At 40.2% G+C, this 13753-nt stretch overlaps 1 protein-coding gene across 1 annotated transcript in view; it reads right to left on the bottom strand.

Moving 5' to 3' along the window:
• The window catches only part of PCSK5 (proprotein convertase subtilisin/kexin type 5), a 271693-nt gene that overhangs the window by 15007 nt on the left and 242933 nt on the right, over window positions 1-13753 (bottom strand). Inside the window, exons 28-31 of the mRNA XM_063129354.1 lie at window positions 10738-10747; window positions 7145-7214; window positions 3561-3744; window positions 25-242 (exon numbers count right to left, since the gene is read on the bottom strand). Coding sequence (XP_062985424.1) covers window positions 25-242; window positions 3561-3744; window positions 7145-7214; window positions 10738-10747 — 482 coding nt within the window. The remainder of the gene's footprint in view (window positions 1-24; window positions 243-3560; window positions 3745-7144; window positions 7215-10737; window positions 10748-13753) is intronic.

Raw genomic sequence — 13753 nt, 5'->3', positions numbered from 1 at the left:
ATTTCTGTTGATTCTCAGGAGTACCTTTGCATGAGCTTCCATGAATACATTCCTGACACATCTTAGGGCAACGCCTGCAAACTCCATCAGACGCAAAGTGCTGCCCTGAGCACGCAGCTTGACATCCCCATTGCTCTAGGAGCAAGGGGCTTTCACAGGACAGGCATCTGGTGGCATTTCCTTCACATGCATTGCAGGGTTTGCTGCACGTCCTACAAATCCCGCCTTCAGCAAAAAAGCCCCTAAAGAGTGAAAACAAAACAAAAATGAAATATCAGGTAGAAGAACATGCTATCAGTCTCAGGAATAAAAATAAATCCATAATTCTTTGGGGGGTTTGCTGAGATCTTTAAGAAAACATGCACTGTAGACATGGCTGTGTACCCCACTTGTTTTTGACCTTAAAGGGGTGGCATTCCCACATCTGCTCACAGCTAAAATACTATATCTCCTACAGGAGTCCAAGGGATTTGCTGTTAATCGCTGCATCTACTTTTGGTTTTGTCTCAGCATTGAGATCCGAGCTCTACAAAGAACTTTTCCTTTCCTGCTTTTCCAGTACGTAACCTCCAGTTAGAGCTGTTTTATAGCGGAATATCGCAATACACCGAAAAAGAGAATGCCATTTCCCCTGTGCTAAGTTAATAGCTCATTTCCCCCTTATAAAAAACAAAATGGGAAAGTGTTCTGAAAAACAGGAGCGAAACTGGAGGATCACAACATCATCTAAAGAGCCGATGAGTAAGGAATTATGGGCGCACAATAAATGCCTGGTGAAGAAAAGCTGTTGGGCACAGGAGTCACTGTGCAATTGGAGGCATTTAGGCTTGGAGTTTGCTCTCAGAAATACTTTATTTTCTCCAAATGCTACTGGGCTGGAAAGGCCTGTAATGCCAGAGGACGGACACATTTCCAGGAATCTTGCTCCAGAGGGATGAAGGCAATTGAGGGGGAGGGGAGAGAGAGAGATTCCCTTACCCCACTCCATAAATAAATATCAGAAAGAAGAACAGGAATAGTCAAAGAGCAAAAAATAGAGAATATCTCCTTGCTTCAACAAGAAGAGACCCTAACATTACCTCCCATGCAAGAAAAGGCAACATTTTTTTCTTTGTATGGTATTTGAAATGTATGCATGAAAGCTCTGTTTAAAGCCAGTGCAGGCATGGAAGGTCCCAGTTAAAGCCTTTACATCAACTTAGGGTATAGGATGCTCCTCTACTCACAGTTTATTATTACTATTTACTACACAACTGGGTGTGTGGCACTTTACAGAGTAACATAAACAAAACCCTGAGAAGCGTACAATCTTTAAAAAAAGGCACTAGTGTGTGTTCCTAGGCTTACAGTTATGATTAATACAATTTCTGTATTCCATCTACCCTTTCTGAATATATTGGCATGCTTGTATCCCTGGGTTACAGTTACTTTCTATGTTTAGTGGTGAGCAATATCTAGGCTCACATCCTACTGCTGTATGTGCAGGTCACTATTGGGATCTTCAGCTCCAGAACTGCATCTGAGAACTCAAAAACATGTTGTGTCCATGACAACCATCATCCTTACAGCCCTGAATTTTTTAAAGGAAGGACAGGAGAAAAATGTGAACAACATTAACAACAATGATGATGTATGCTGATAAAAATGGAAAATTGTAAACCAAGACAGAAAAGGAGCACCTGTTTCATGTGCTGAAGAAGGGTCATATAAATTGACAAGATTCTTGCAATGTCAAAACATTAATTTGTACAAAACCAGTATTATGCTCTATCAGATTTCTTGTGGAAGAAAATCAGAAGAGAACCATTCAAGACTTCAGGAAAATTGAAAGAAGCAATGAAGGAAAGAGAAGAATAGAAAAGGCTATTTCCCCACTTTTCTTTTATTTAAGTGCTGGATAGAAATAAATGCCATTTTTAAAAATCCAGGCTAAGAATGTGCTTGTCAAATTAATCTGTTGAAACAGCAGAAGGTGGACATTAGCAGCAGGAACATGGTCACTGACACTGCTAAAAATAAAAATGTGAGTTAAGCAACATGTCTTCTTAAAATGGGGTCAGGGATCCACAGGCACTTTAGCAGTCTTAATTTCCCATCCCTTTCCCCACGCCTCCTTTTCAATTGCTACACTTCTTACAGAAATAAACTACCGTATTTCTTCGATTGTAAGGCGCCATCGAATCTAAGGCGCACCCAATTTTTAGAGCTCTTACTTTAGGGAAAAAAGTGCATCTTAGAATCGAAGAAATACGGTACGTTAATTCTCGACTGGCTTCAGATCTACTATGCTCAATACAACATAAGTAATATAGACCATTCACTTATAACATCCTTTCTCAACCAACCTGGCACCCTCCATATGTGTTGGATTAAAACTCCCATCTACCCCAGCTTGCAATCCAAGAACGTAAGAAGAGCCATGCTGGATCAGACCCAATGGTCCATCTAGTCCAGCACTCTGTTCACACAGTGGCCAACCAGCTGTAGGCCAAGGACCCACAAACAAGACATGGTGCAACAACACCCTCCCACCCATGTTCCCCAGCAACTGGTGTATACAGGGTTACCGGCTCTGATACTGGGGGTTGCACTTAGTCCTTAGGACTACTAGCCAAATAGCAGTCCTAGCTGGGGATGATGGGAGTTGCAGCCCAACACACCTGGAAAGAGCCAGGTTGATTAGGGGAAGGCTGACAGAAGATTTAATGCATGATCAGAAACTGACTATCAAAAGAGCTACTTTTAATCATGATGCTTTAGGTAGAAGAAAATATACAATTTAGTAAAAGGGATCCCATGCATGCTTATATACACATAATACGGATCACTCGATGATGGAATGCAAAGAATGATTTCTAATGAAGCCAGTACAGTTCCAGTGGGAATCTGTCCACCCACTTTAAGAACTGTGGAGGAAATCTTTGGATGCTGTGGTAAAGAATGCTTTTCTAAGCACTTCACATGCAAATTGACAATGGTTCTAAAGAATCCAAGTTATTGTGCAGCCACTTCCAACAAGAAGGTCATGATCCACTGTATCATAGACTATATGGCAGCGGGAATGGCACACAAATCCCTGAAGGCTTGTGTGACGTTTCCACCTCCGTATATACAATAATGGGAATATTTTAGTCATTTATTTATTATTAAAACATTTTTATCCCACCCTATATCATTGAGATCTCTGGGTGGCATACAAATAAAATCAGTTCAACAGTATAAAACAATAAATATTTGCACAGCTAAAAATATATTAAACCATTACCAAACTAATAAAAAAGCAATACAAACAAATAAAACGATATGCTGCTTTAGGCAAATTTAGCCCTCAAAGACTTTGATAAAAAAACACATTTTAGCTTGGCCCCAAAATGAAGCCAGTGTCTGTGCCTGTTGGGCCTCCAAGGGGAGGATAGTCCACAACTGGGGTGCCCAACATAGAAGGCCCTCTCCCGTGTCTCACCATAATGTATGTCTCACACTGGTGGGACACAGAGGAGGGCTTCTGCAAGAGATCTCAAATTTCAGGCAGCCATATAGAACATATTATGGGAACATACATGGGACAGTCTTTCAAGCATTTGCCTTTGTGCATGTTTGAATCAGGCAGACACTTCGCACAGTGGCCAGTTCTGGTGCAGTCTTCGCAGTAATCTGGGCAGTTCTCACAATGTCTTGTACTTGCATTGCCAAATCTTCCTTTTGGGCAAACTTGGACACAGGACTCAGCAAAAAGAAACCTCCCTGGAAATAATGGAACAGACAAGGTGTGTTAGAAAGACTGCCAGGCATTTTTAGTCTGGTTGCTAGGTTACTTTCTCACAAAATGTGCAATTACACAAGTAATTGCTCTCTGGTACAATTACACAAGTGGAGAAAGCATTTCCTTTCATTTTCATAAATAGTATCACATTTTCCCTGCTTTTTTAAAAAAAATAACCTCGCTGAAAATACTGTTTAAAAACAGAAGCAAAATTGGAGGCTCACAATGTCATCTAAAGAATCTGTAAACAGCTGTAAGTAGGGAATGGCAAGCACACAATAAATGCCTCATGTAAAAAAGCTCACAATATGCCCAAAGCAGCTCATAACACAAAAGCAGCAATACACAATGAAGAATGCATATCAATATATCAATTGCAATAATATACTATTATAACAACACAGACAATTCATTTCAACATTTTAAATTAATTTCAAAATAGGCAATATGAACAATCAAGACGGAAGACGAAATATATTAATCAGTAATACATAAGCCAAAGGCAAATACACCAAACCTTTTGAATGCATTAAGGCATTAACAAACACACTACCCATAAACACTTCCCCACAAAGTACCAAATGCAAGAAATAGCAACCAGGTTTCTTAGGGTTTCTCCACACAGACAGTTTTCATCCCATGATTATTATTTTTTAAAACATTTTTCTATTTTTCTATACTTAAACATACATCAATACAATTAAAAGAAAAACAACATAATACAATAATATTACATCACATTAATATCACATATTCTCGCTTAATCTTTTTAACATAATCAAACTTAACCTAAAAATGCACCCCCCACCTCGGGACCTTATTCCTGTTTCCAAAATCTCATAGTTTCTTCTGCTGGTGGTTTCCCACTTCCCTTAGACAACACAAATATTAGGAACTGTTTCCAAATTCCCTCAAAATCATTCGTTTTTGCTATACCTCTTCTCACATTAATATTACATGTCAATTTATCATTAATAGCAATCTCCCATACTTCTTTATACCACTCTTCAATACAATAATCAACTTGAATCTTCCAGTTCCTAGCTACAATCAACCTTGCTGCAGTCAGCAAATTCGTTATCAATTCCTTAATTTCTTTAGTACATTTAAAACCTTCTCGGAGTGAGAGTAATGTGTTTCTTCTATTTTCATTCCAACAATTTCTTCAATCTCAGAAAACACCATCTTCTACAACTTTTGCACATGTTTACATTCCCACCACATATGTAAATACGTTCCTTTTTCACCACAACCTCTCCAACAATTTGCTGAATGCTGATTATTTATCTTATTTAATCTAACTGGGGTTAGGTACCACCTCCATCCCATGATTTTTACGGGGGCTTCTGTTTCCTGATACTTTGTGGCATTAAGATTGGCTCTATTCATATGCTTCCCCCCACCCCGCTTTTCCCCCTTTATCTGCAAGTTCTATATGTTTCATTAAACAGCTTCATCTACTGGCTGTAGTTATAGCAGCACTTCCTCTCTACATGGGACAACTGCAAACAAATTGAAATCAGATCTTTTTGTTACCACATTATTTCTGTTTCAAATCAAGCTGCAGAAATGCTCAGAAAGCACAAGACAGGAGCTGGAGGTTGATGACATCGTATATAGGACCTGCAAACTTCTGTGAGTAACCAATCCCAATCATAAGATAACAGCCCCATGTGAAGAAGTCCTTAGTCTCATGCCCTGTGCTCTGGATGTTCCCCTTACTGCTTACCCCTTGGTAAGTCTATAAAATGAGGCAGCATATTTCCAGGGCTTGAAGATTGTGATATAGAGACCAGTGTTTAAAAAGCTACCCTATGATGTACAATATCTTGGGGTCCCACAGCATGCCCCTCATCCGTCCTTTGCCTGTGGCTATAGGGGCAGTCACACAGCTTCAAAGGCTTCCCTTTTGGCCAGTGCAATGTACCTAGTCATTCAACTGCTTGTTTTAGGTCTGCTGTTCTGCCGCAAACATGGCAAAAAAATTGACAGCACTGGCCTGGCATGTGTCCCTAACAACTTTTTAATGGAAGCTGGTAGCAGGGAAATGGTGCCTCCTCTTGCATCTGCTCCTTTAACTGTTTTGCATATTTTCATGGCAGGGGCATCCCTGGGCTTGGGCCATAGAACAAGGAAGATGCATTTTTCACCGAATTTCTTTCATTGACCATGTAACAGTGGCCCCAGTTTGTCAAGGGCCCTATTCTATAGTGTAACTTATTGATTAATCCAGAAAGAACTAGTGTCTTTTATGCAACTCTATAGTCTGTGCCTGTCGCTATAAGATCATTGGGAGTTATGCCAGGGTACCAGTGCCGAAACATGGATAACCTGACATTTTCATTATAATATTACCATTCAGGACTGTATGCTCGCTGCTGTTTAATAGGTTGTTTTTCTTCAAGCAGCTCTGCATACCAAACCTCCGAATAATTTTCGGTGCTTGTCCAAAGGCCAATTCAAAATGTGTGCATATAATTTGCTATCTCATTACTTGATTAGTTAATACTCAATCGCTCACAGCTGAACATGTGAATGATCTATTTTGAGAACTATTCAGTCTGTGGCAAAAAGTGATGGGGGAAGCAACCTCCAGATGTTCTGCACTACAGATCCCCATTGGACATGACAGCCATCATGTCCAATGATCAGAAATTGTGGGAGTTGTAGTTCAGAATTCTGGAGGAACATAGGAAGCTGTGTTATACAGATTCAGACCCTTGGTCCATTGAGCCCACCATTGTCAACACTGACTGGCAGCTGCTTTCCAGGGTTTCAGGCAGGATTCTTTTCCTCGCCCTACCTAGAGAAGCCGGGGATCGAACCTGGGGCTTTCTGCATGCACAGCAGGGGCTCCATCACATTGAGCTATCAGATGGCCTGTCCCTGCTATAAGCGCTATGGAAACACTTTCACATCCAGTGTGAAAGAGCCACTGAGAGATCGTTCACTCAATGTTAAACACGTATAATATGAACAGCGCTCATTATTGAGAATCGGTTTAAGGAATGATGCTACAGTGGAAAAAAAATATGCGAAAATCAAACCCTGCTCATACATGCCATTGCTTGCAAGAGTTTGCATGGCATTTTGGAAATTCTACTTATCCAGATATTAATGGAGAGTTCATAGTATACTCCAATAAAATAGGAAATGATAATTAAGGTGTTTCCCCCCCTGTAACAATAAATAAAATAAAAGCTGTCATGTTTTCATGGATCTTTTAACAGTATACTCTTATCAAGCTCATCTCTGAAGAACAGCAATTTTTCAAACGCAAGTTGAAATCTATGTTAACCAAAGCTTCCTCAGGAAATATACAGGATACCCAAACCCCTTGATATTAGTATGTATAACTCCAGAGAAGCCAAATGTTAGTACCTTGGGGACATGAAGTGCATGTGTCAGCAGCCTTTTCACAGGTTTTGCATGAAGGATCACATGGCTGAAACTGAGTAGCTGTTGCTGTATTAAGAGAGAAATAAGAAATGAGTTAATAATGTATGCTGCCTATCTTAGGGTGACCATATTTGGGAAACCAAAAAAGAGGACACCTAGTGTGTGTGTGGGGAAGCAGCTTTCTGAGTCCTGCAGAAAGTACGTTATTGCCCCGCCACCTTAAAGAACCCGATTGGAGTGGAGGAGGGGAAAGGATTTCATTCTGTACCACCACCACCCACTCCAATTGGGGCCTTTTCTATAATGTCCACGAATGACCCACTTTCCCCTTTAAGACCTCAATTGGAGCTCGGGGTGGGGGAATGACGTGCCTCAAGAAAGCATGTCATTCCCTCCTGCCATGCTAATGGCAGCCTTAAAGAGGAAGGTGTGTCATTCCAGGACTTTATTGAAAATTATAGAAAATCCCCCCTGACACCATAGAAAGAACAAAAACCAGGACAAATCCGGGGAAATCCTGACAGTTGGTCACCCTAGCCTATCTGCTTGTCTGTATGCAGAATACATAATTCCAAATATTAGGTATCCTTTAGTATCCCTTAGGGCCCCTGCACTCCTGCTCATTTCACTGCGGCAGTGGGACCACTGCTAGAGCTACAGGGAATTAGCCCAGAAACAAGTGAAAACACTGGTTTCTGGATTGGGACAGCTCAGCAAAGGTCACAGAAGGGAGCTTCCATTCTATGAGCTCTTGCTCATTTTGCTCACTGCACTAGTGGTGGGTCCCACTGGCATCTGGCCAGCCTAGGATACTGCTCTAAGTTAACAAAGGGATAGAAATACTCTTGCTGCTGCTACTTAGATAATGAGATTGGGTGATTTTGCAGATGACAATAAGAACATGAATCAGGTAACAGAGGAAAAGCGTCCACTGGTCAACACTAAGGCCAGAGCTACAACTCCTGTCATATCGATACGATCCCATTATGGTGATGCTATATCCCTCTTACACATTTATAACTTGTAGCATACACAAAGACATCTGTTGCATTATTTTATCTGTTGCATCTGTTACATTATAATACAAAATAAAACGCAGGAAATAATGCCAGAAAAGCGGTATATGGCATGCATAATGAACCCCAACAGTTATCAGTGCACTTTAACATCGATAAAAAGCACTACAAGATAACATCTGCTTGGCTTTCTGTTAATAATCAGTGGCTGATTTTAAAATGTGCTTCCATGTCTTGACTAACAGAAGGATACAGCACATTGCAATACCATTGTAAAAGCTTTTCATGACTTCTAGTTGTTGTTGTTGTTGTTGTTGTTGTTGTTGTTGTTGTTATTATTATTATTGGCCTCTATGAGGAGGGTTTGTGGAGGCCAAAATGTATTTAGGAGCATAGCTAGTTGGCTGCTTACAATCTGAGAAATTGGCCAATTTCTGAGCTCTGTAAAAGCTTTGTTTTAAATAAGCTGCGAAGCCTCTGATAATTGTTCTCACCTTGCTGAAGGCAAATGATGACCCCGTCATCTCATAATGCTCACCATACTGGAATAGCACCACAAGGGTGTGATGATATGACAGTATGGTGGGCATTGCATACAACACATTCCCTAATAGGACCTACTATTCTTTCTTTCTTAGATTATAATAAACACCAACAAACTATAAATACTATAACATTTTACAAAAGCATTTATACTGTTTTTCATTTGATCCCTTCACTTACTCCTTTTCAGATTAAATTATACTGTGTATGGATTGACCATATCTTGAACTTTATTATTCTAGGATTCTATAAAAAGGCTCCACTTTCTTACAAAGTTGTTCTCCTGTTGTCTCTCTTCCCTAGCCTGTACCAAATTTGTCAACCTGGACCATCCTGTTAATCTGTTCAACAATCAATAGGGGATTGATCTTTTTTCCATTTGTAGGAAATAGCTATATAAGCAATTGTTAATACATAAGCCATCAGTTTCATATCCTCCTTGTGAATTATTTCCTTAACATAATGAAACTACCACTGGATCTAATCACACATCCTATCCCAACATTCTCCTTAATCCATTTTATGAATGCAATCCAGTATTTTTTCATTTTTTGATAAATCTAGAAAATAAGATAAATATCTGCTCTTCCCAAAACAAACTGCCAACACTTATAATCTATTAGAGATTATAACTCTACCCAAATGCAAACACTTATTATTTTGGTATTTAGCTACAACGGATCTTGCCCCCTCTTCTCAAGTGCAATCTGTTAATGTTCTATTTTTTTGTTTAATACTTTGAAAAGACTTGTGCTGTCTCAGTTTTGAGTTTCAAGATTGTAAGCACTGTAATATTTCCGAGTCTCCACTAGAGGGGAATATATACTAGGAATTGAGGTGTTATGCAGTATCTCTGGCACATTAAATGTTTACAGTTCAAGGATCCACAAGTCAGATGTTAATGTTTATGTTCAGAGCATGCCTTAAGCCACCTACAGTATAGGCATAATGTAGCTGGAGTAGCATATGCATTTCTGTCTCAAGGAAGATTTAAAAACTTCCAGGTTTTCACTGAACGTGAGCTTTTTCACTAGAAAACAGAGGCATGTGTACTACCTGTTCCGAGTAAAAAACTGCACATTTTGATATGCCGTGAAGCTCCTTTGACAAGATGCAATATACTTTGATATAACCAACTATGCATTAGCTTTAGTTACACAGTAGTACCAATGTATCCTGGTATCCCTGCATGCATTGCATCACTACTTAAAGAATAGACCGCAAAGCTAACAAAACAATCCCACTTTTAGTTCCCTGTGGATTTGGAATTCTGCAAGTGGAGGTTAGTTCAATTTTAACATGCTAAGGAATGTGATGGATGATTTGTGAGCAACTGGATCCATCTTTGAACTTTATTAGGGTAGTGAATTGGCTGCTCAGGATTTAAACCACGGGTATATACAAGTCTTAAAAGTACCTGAGTAGGAGTGCCAATGACATTATACCTATCAAAGGTGGACTGATATTTTATTAACGTAGACCCACTTTTCCTAGGCACCTTGTTGTCTTCAACTAGCATAGTAACTTTAGATGCGTATCTCAATAGACCTACGAAGAGGGACGTACATACTCTCTGTACAAAATCATTTTCATGATGCTGTGGAAGGGCTGCTGTGGGGAGGAGGAAGTCAACTTCCACTAGCCCTGTGGCGGCACGTACCTAAATCTGGATCCAACCATTGATGTACAATACGTAGCTCCGGCTATGGGGCGGTATATAAATGTAATAAATAAATATAAATAAATAAATGCGGGATCGGGTTACAACTGTTCTTTCTGCATGAATCATTTCTCTACTTAGTACAGTTGTCAATTTTTCAGTGGTTGGAAGCACTTCTTTTTATGCTTCGCAGGCCAGGAAAGTTAAGCCTCCTCCTTTTATGATGCATAATATCAAACTTTTAGTGGTTCTTCTTTCATATTGGATAGTGTAGTTCTCATGCTTCTTAATTGGAAATAAATGGAATGCTTTCAACAAAATGTATTCTGCTGAGATGGGCTCTGAAAAATGAACACTATTTTTCTCCTTCAGAAGTAAACCTTTTTGTAAAGTGAGGAATGGTAGAAAATGTGTACCACTTTGCAACATTGCCGCAGAGTGCACATACTTTTAGAAGGTAACCTATTGGTTATCAAAGTAATTTCCATGGATGTGATCTGAATGTGCTACATTTAGGTCCAGAGGGACAATTTTATTTCTTGGAATTTCTTCTGCTTATGGCTATGCAATACAAATGTGTAGAACAGGACACATATATCCAAGAGCTAATTCTAATTATCAAGTAAGGTAGGGTGACCATATGAAAAGGAGGACAGAGCTCCTGTATCTTTAACAGTTGTATTGAAACGGAAATTTCAGCAGGTGTCATTTGTATATATGGGGAACCTGGGGAAATTTCCTCTTCATCACAACAGTTAAAGCTGCAGGTGCCCTGCCCTCTTTCAAATATGGCCACTCTAGTATAGCTCCTGCACCTTTAACTGTTGTGATGAAGAGGGAATTTCACCAGGTTCTCCATATATACAAATGACACCTGCTGAAATTCCCTTTTCTGTGCAACTGTTAAAGATACAGGAGCCCTGTCCTCCTTTTCATATGGTCACCCTAAGTAAGATATAATGGAAACACCACATACATATAATGAAATTCTAGAATCTATCCGGTCTCTGAATTTATAAGAATTATAAACTTAAGGGCACTAAAGGCTAGTTGAGAAGCAAGTCATACTCCCTAATTTTTCAGTCTAGTTACTGACAGCCAGAACATTCATTTAGCAAACGAATGTGTAAAATAATACATGCATGCAACTCCAGACAGGGTGAAGCAACATGCACACACACACACTCTTTACTGGACTGCAACAACTCTAGACTTTTTTTAAAGATAGGGGTGATGTTTTTCAAAACGTTCACCACTATTTCCTCTTGATGCTACATCCTTTTCTTCAGAGCTTTATCCTTTTCTGCAGCGCTTTCATTTTTTACACGAATTGCAAAATCAAAGAAAAAGGCAGTGTGATGTTTTATACTAACCTAGGATCAATTATACAATCATCTGACTCAAGAAGGGATGAGCATTGCTAATCCAAATTGCTTTGGCAGACCCAGGCTTAAGTTGGTTTGGGGCTGGGTCCAGAATTCAACAGACACCAAGATATACTCCATGCTCCCTCTTGATGCCTGGAACTCAGCCCAGTCTTGTTAAACCTTGTCATGCATTCCCAGAAGTGTCCAGATCAAAGACATCATCAGCCCTACATTGGGCTAATGGCCTCAGGGTACGCATGGCAAAGTCTAACAAAAGAATGCCCTTTAGTGGATCAGTGCTACAGTACATGCTTTGCATGCTACAGGTCCAGTCTCTGGCACCTCCAGGTAGGACTGAGAAAAGCTCCTGTATGAAACCCTGGAGAGCTTCTCCAGCCAGTGTAAAACAGGGGTTGGCAACACAGTGCATGTGGGTGCACTAGGCCCCACCAAGACCTCCCACCCCAGTGTGCCCCCAAGGCCAACTTTATTAAAGTCAATGGAACAATATTGCTCCATTGACTTTAATTAAGATGGGGAAAGGGTGCCTTGCCAAAAAGCATCTTCAGGGGGTGGGAATCCCACACCCACCGATGACCATTGGGGCAATAGGATCCTTGGCAGTGGGTGAGCTTCCTCTCCACTCCAGTCATTTGGGGGGCATGGACCCCTTTCCCCCACCCCTGACTTTAACAGAAGTGGGGAAAGGATTCCCTTGCCAAAAAATAGCTAAGTGTGGCAAGAAATTTCATGGGGGAAGAAAAGCCAGAATATAGAAAAGAGGGACAAGAAAAGAGAGAATCCAGAGAAGGGGGCCAAAAAAGTGAGATTTCAGGTATATAGTGAAAAGGTAACTTCAAATATTGGTTTGAAAACTGAACTTTTGAAAGGCATTTCAGGATGAAAACTTTTTTCATTTCCGCCATGTAGAAAATATCAAAATTTGACAACATTTAAGAAAAGAATATTTGAATATTCCTTGAAATTATATTGTGATAAAAAGGTTTTGAAACTAGCTTAAACTTCAGAACATACCCCCCTGTTTCTTTTCAGGACATATATCTGTCTGAATTTATTTTCTCTTGCCTCTCTTCCAAAAATATTTTTGACTCTGTGGCTTGACTGAAGAACACAGAAAAGTGGTGATGCAGCACGTTAATAATCTGCAGTAATAGTGCCCTTTCCATTTGTTAAACATCACTTCTACCTGAGCTGCTGTATGTTACCGTACAATGAAAAAAGCCCTTCATGATTATGTCTTCTGGCTCCCAAAATAATTTCATCATCTGGTACACAAGATAAAATACAGATGTTCTGAGCTATACTTATTGGCCCAGAATTTTTTTTTCTTGGCTTATACTTAAATAATAAAGCCTGAATACCAGACAAATTCAGATTCATTACTTCAGGCTCTGTTATAGTTTATTTACAGTTTATCCTGGTTGGGGGATGAAGTACTTTGTCCCCCTTCCCAGTGAGTATGCAAAACTGGCATCCTCTGAAAACGTTGCTACATACATAGGCAGACTAATTCCAAGATACTAGGCTAAGAGAGGATTCCTATGGCCCCTAGACGGTGTCTGAGGGGGCACAAAATGCTGCAGATTTCCCCTTCTGAGAAAGGGGCCATAGACAACGCTATGACCTTGGAGTGGGAAATCCAAGAGGAGATTAATCTCCTTCCACTCACCCATTCAGCCCACCCCTCCAACCCTCCATGGAAAGCTCCATAGCAGCTTCCTCTCCTGAGGTTGGTTAAGTGACCTTGGGAGGAGAGGAAAAAAGCATGTTGGCAGGCAAGTGGGTGGGGAGGGGAGAGGCTGTGGATTCGCTGGATTCACAAGACTCTCAGCTCCCATTTCTGACCCTGGTAGCATGACTCAGCTAGATGGTCTCAGAGGCCCATCTAGCAAAACAATAATCCAAAGGAGGATGGAGAGGGAAAAGTACCCTCTCTTGCATCTCCCACCTTGTTGACATTTGGAAGCCTCCAATTTCAGAGGCT

The sequence above is a fragment of the Elgaria multicarinata genome, chromosome 6, assembly GCF_023053635.1.
Source record: "Elgaria multicarinata webbii isolate HBS135686 ecotype San Diego chromosome 6, rElgMul1.1.pri, whole genome shotgun sequence".
In the NCBI taxonomy this organism is placed as follows: domain Eukaryota; kingdom Metazoa; phylum Chordata; class Lepidosauria; order Squamata; family Anguidae; genus Elgaria; species Elgaria multicarinata.
This window is presented reverse-complemented; position numbering and strand designations above follow the sequence as displayed.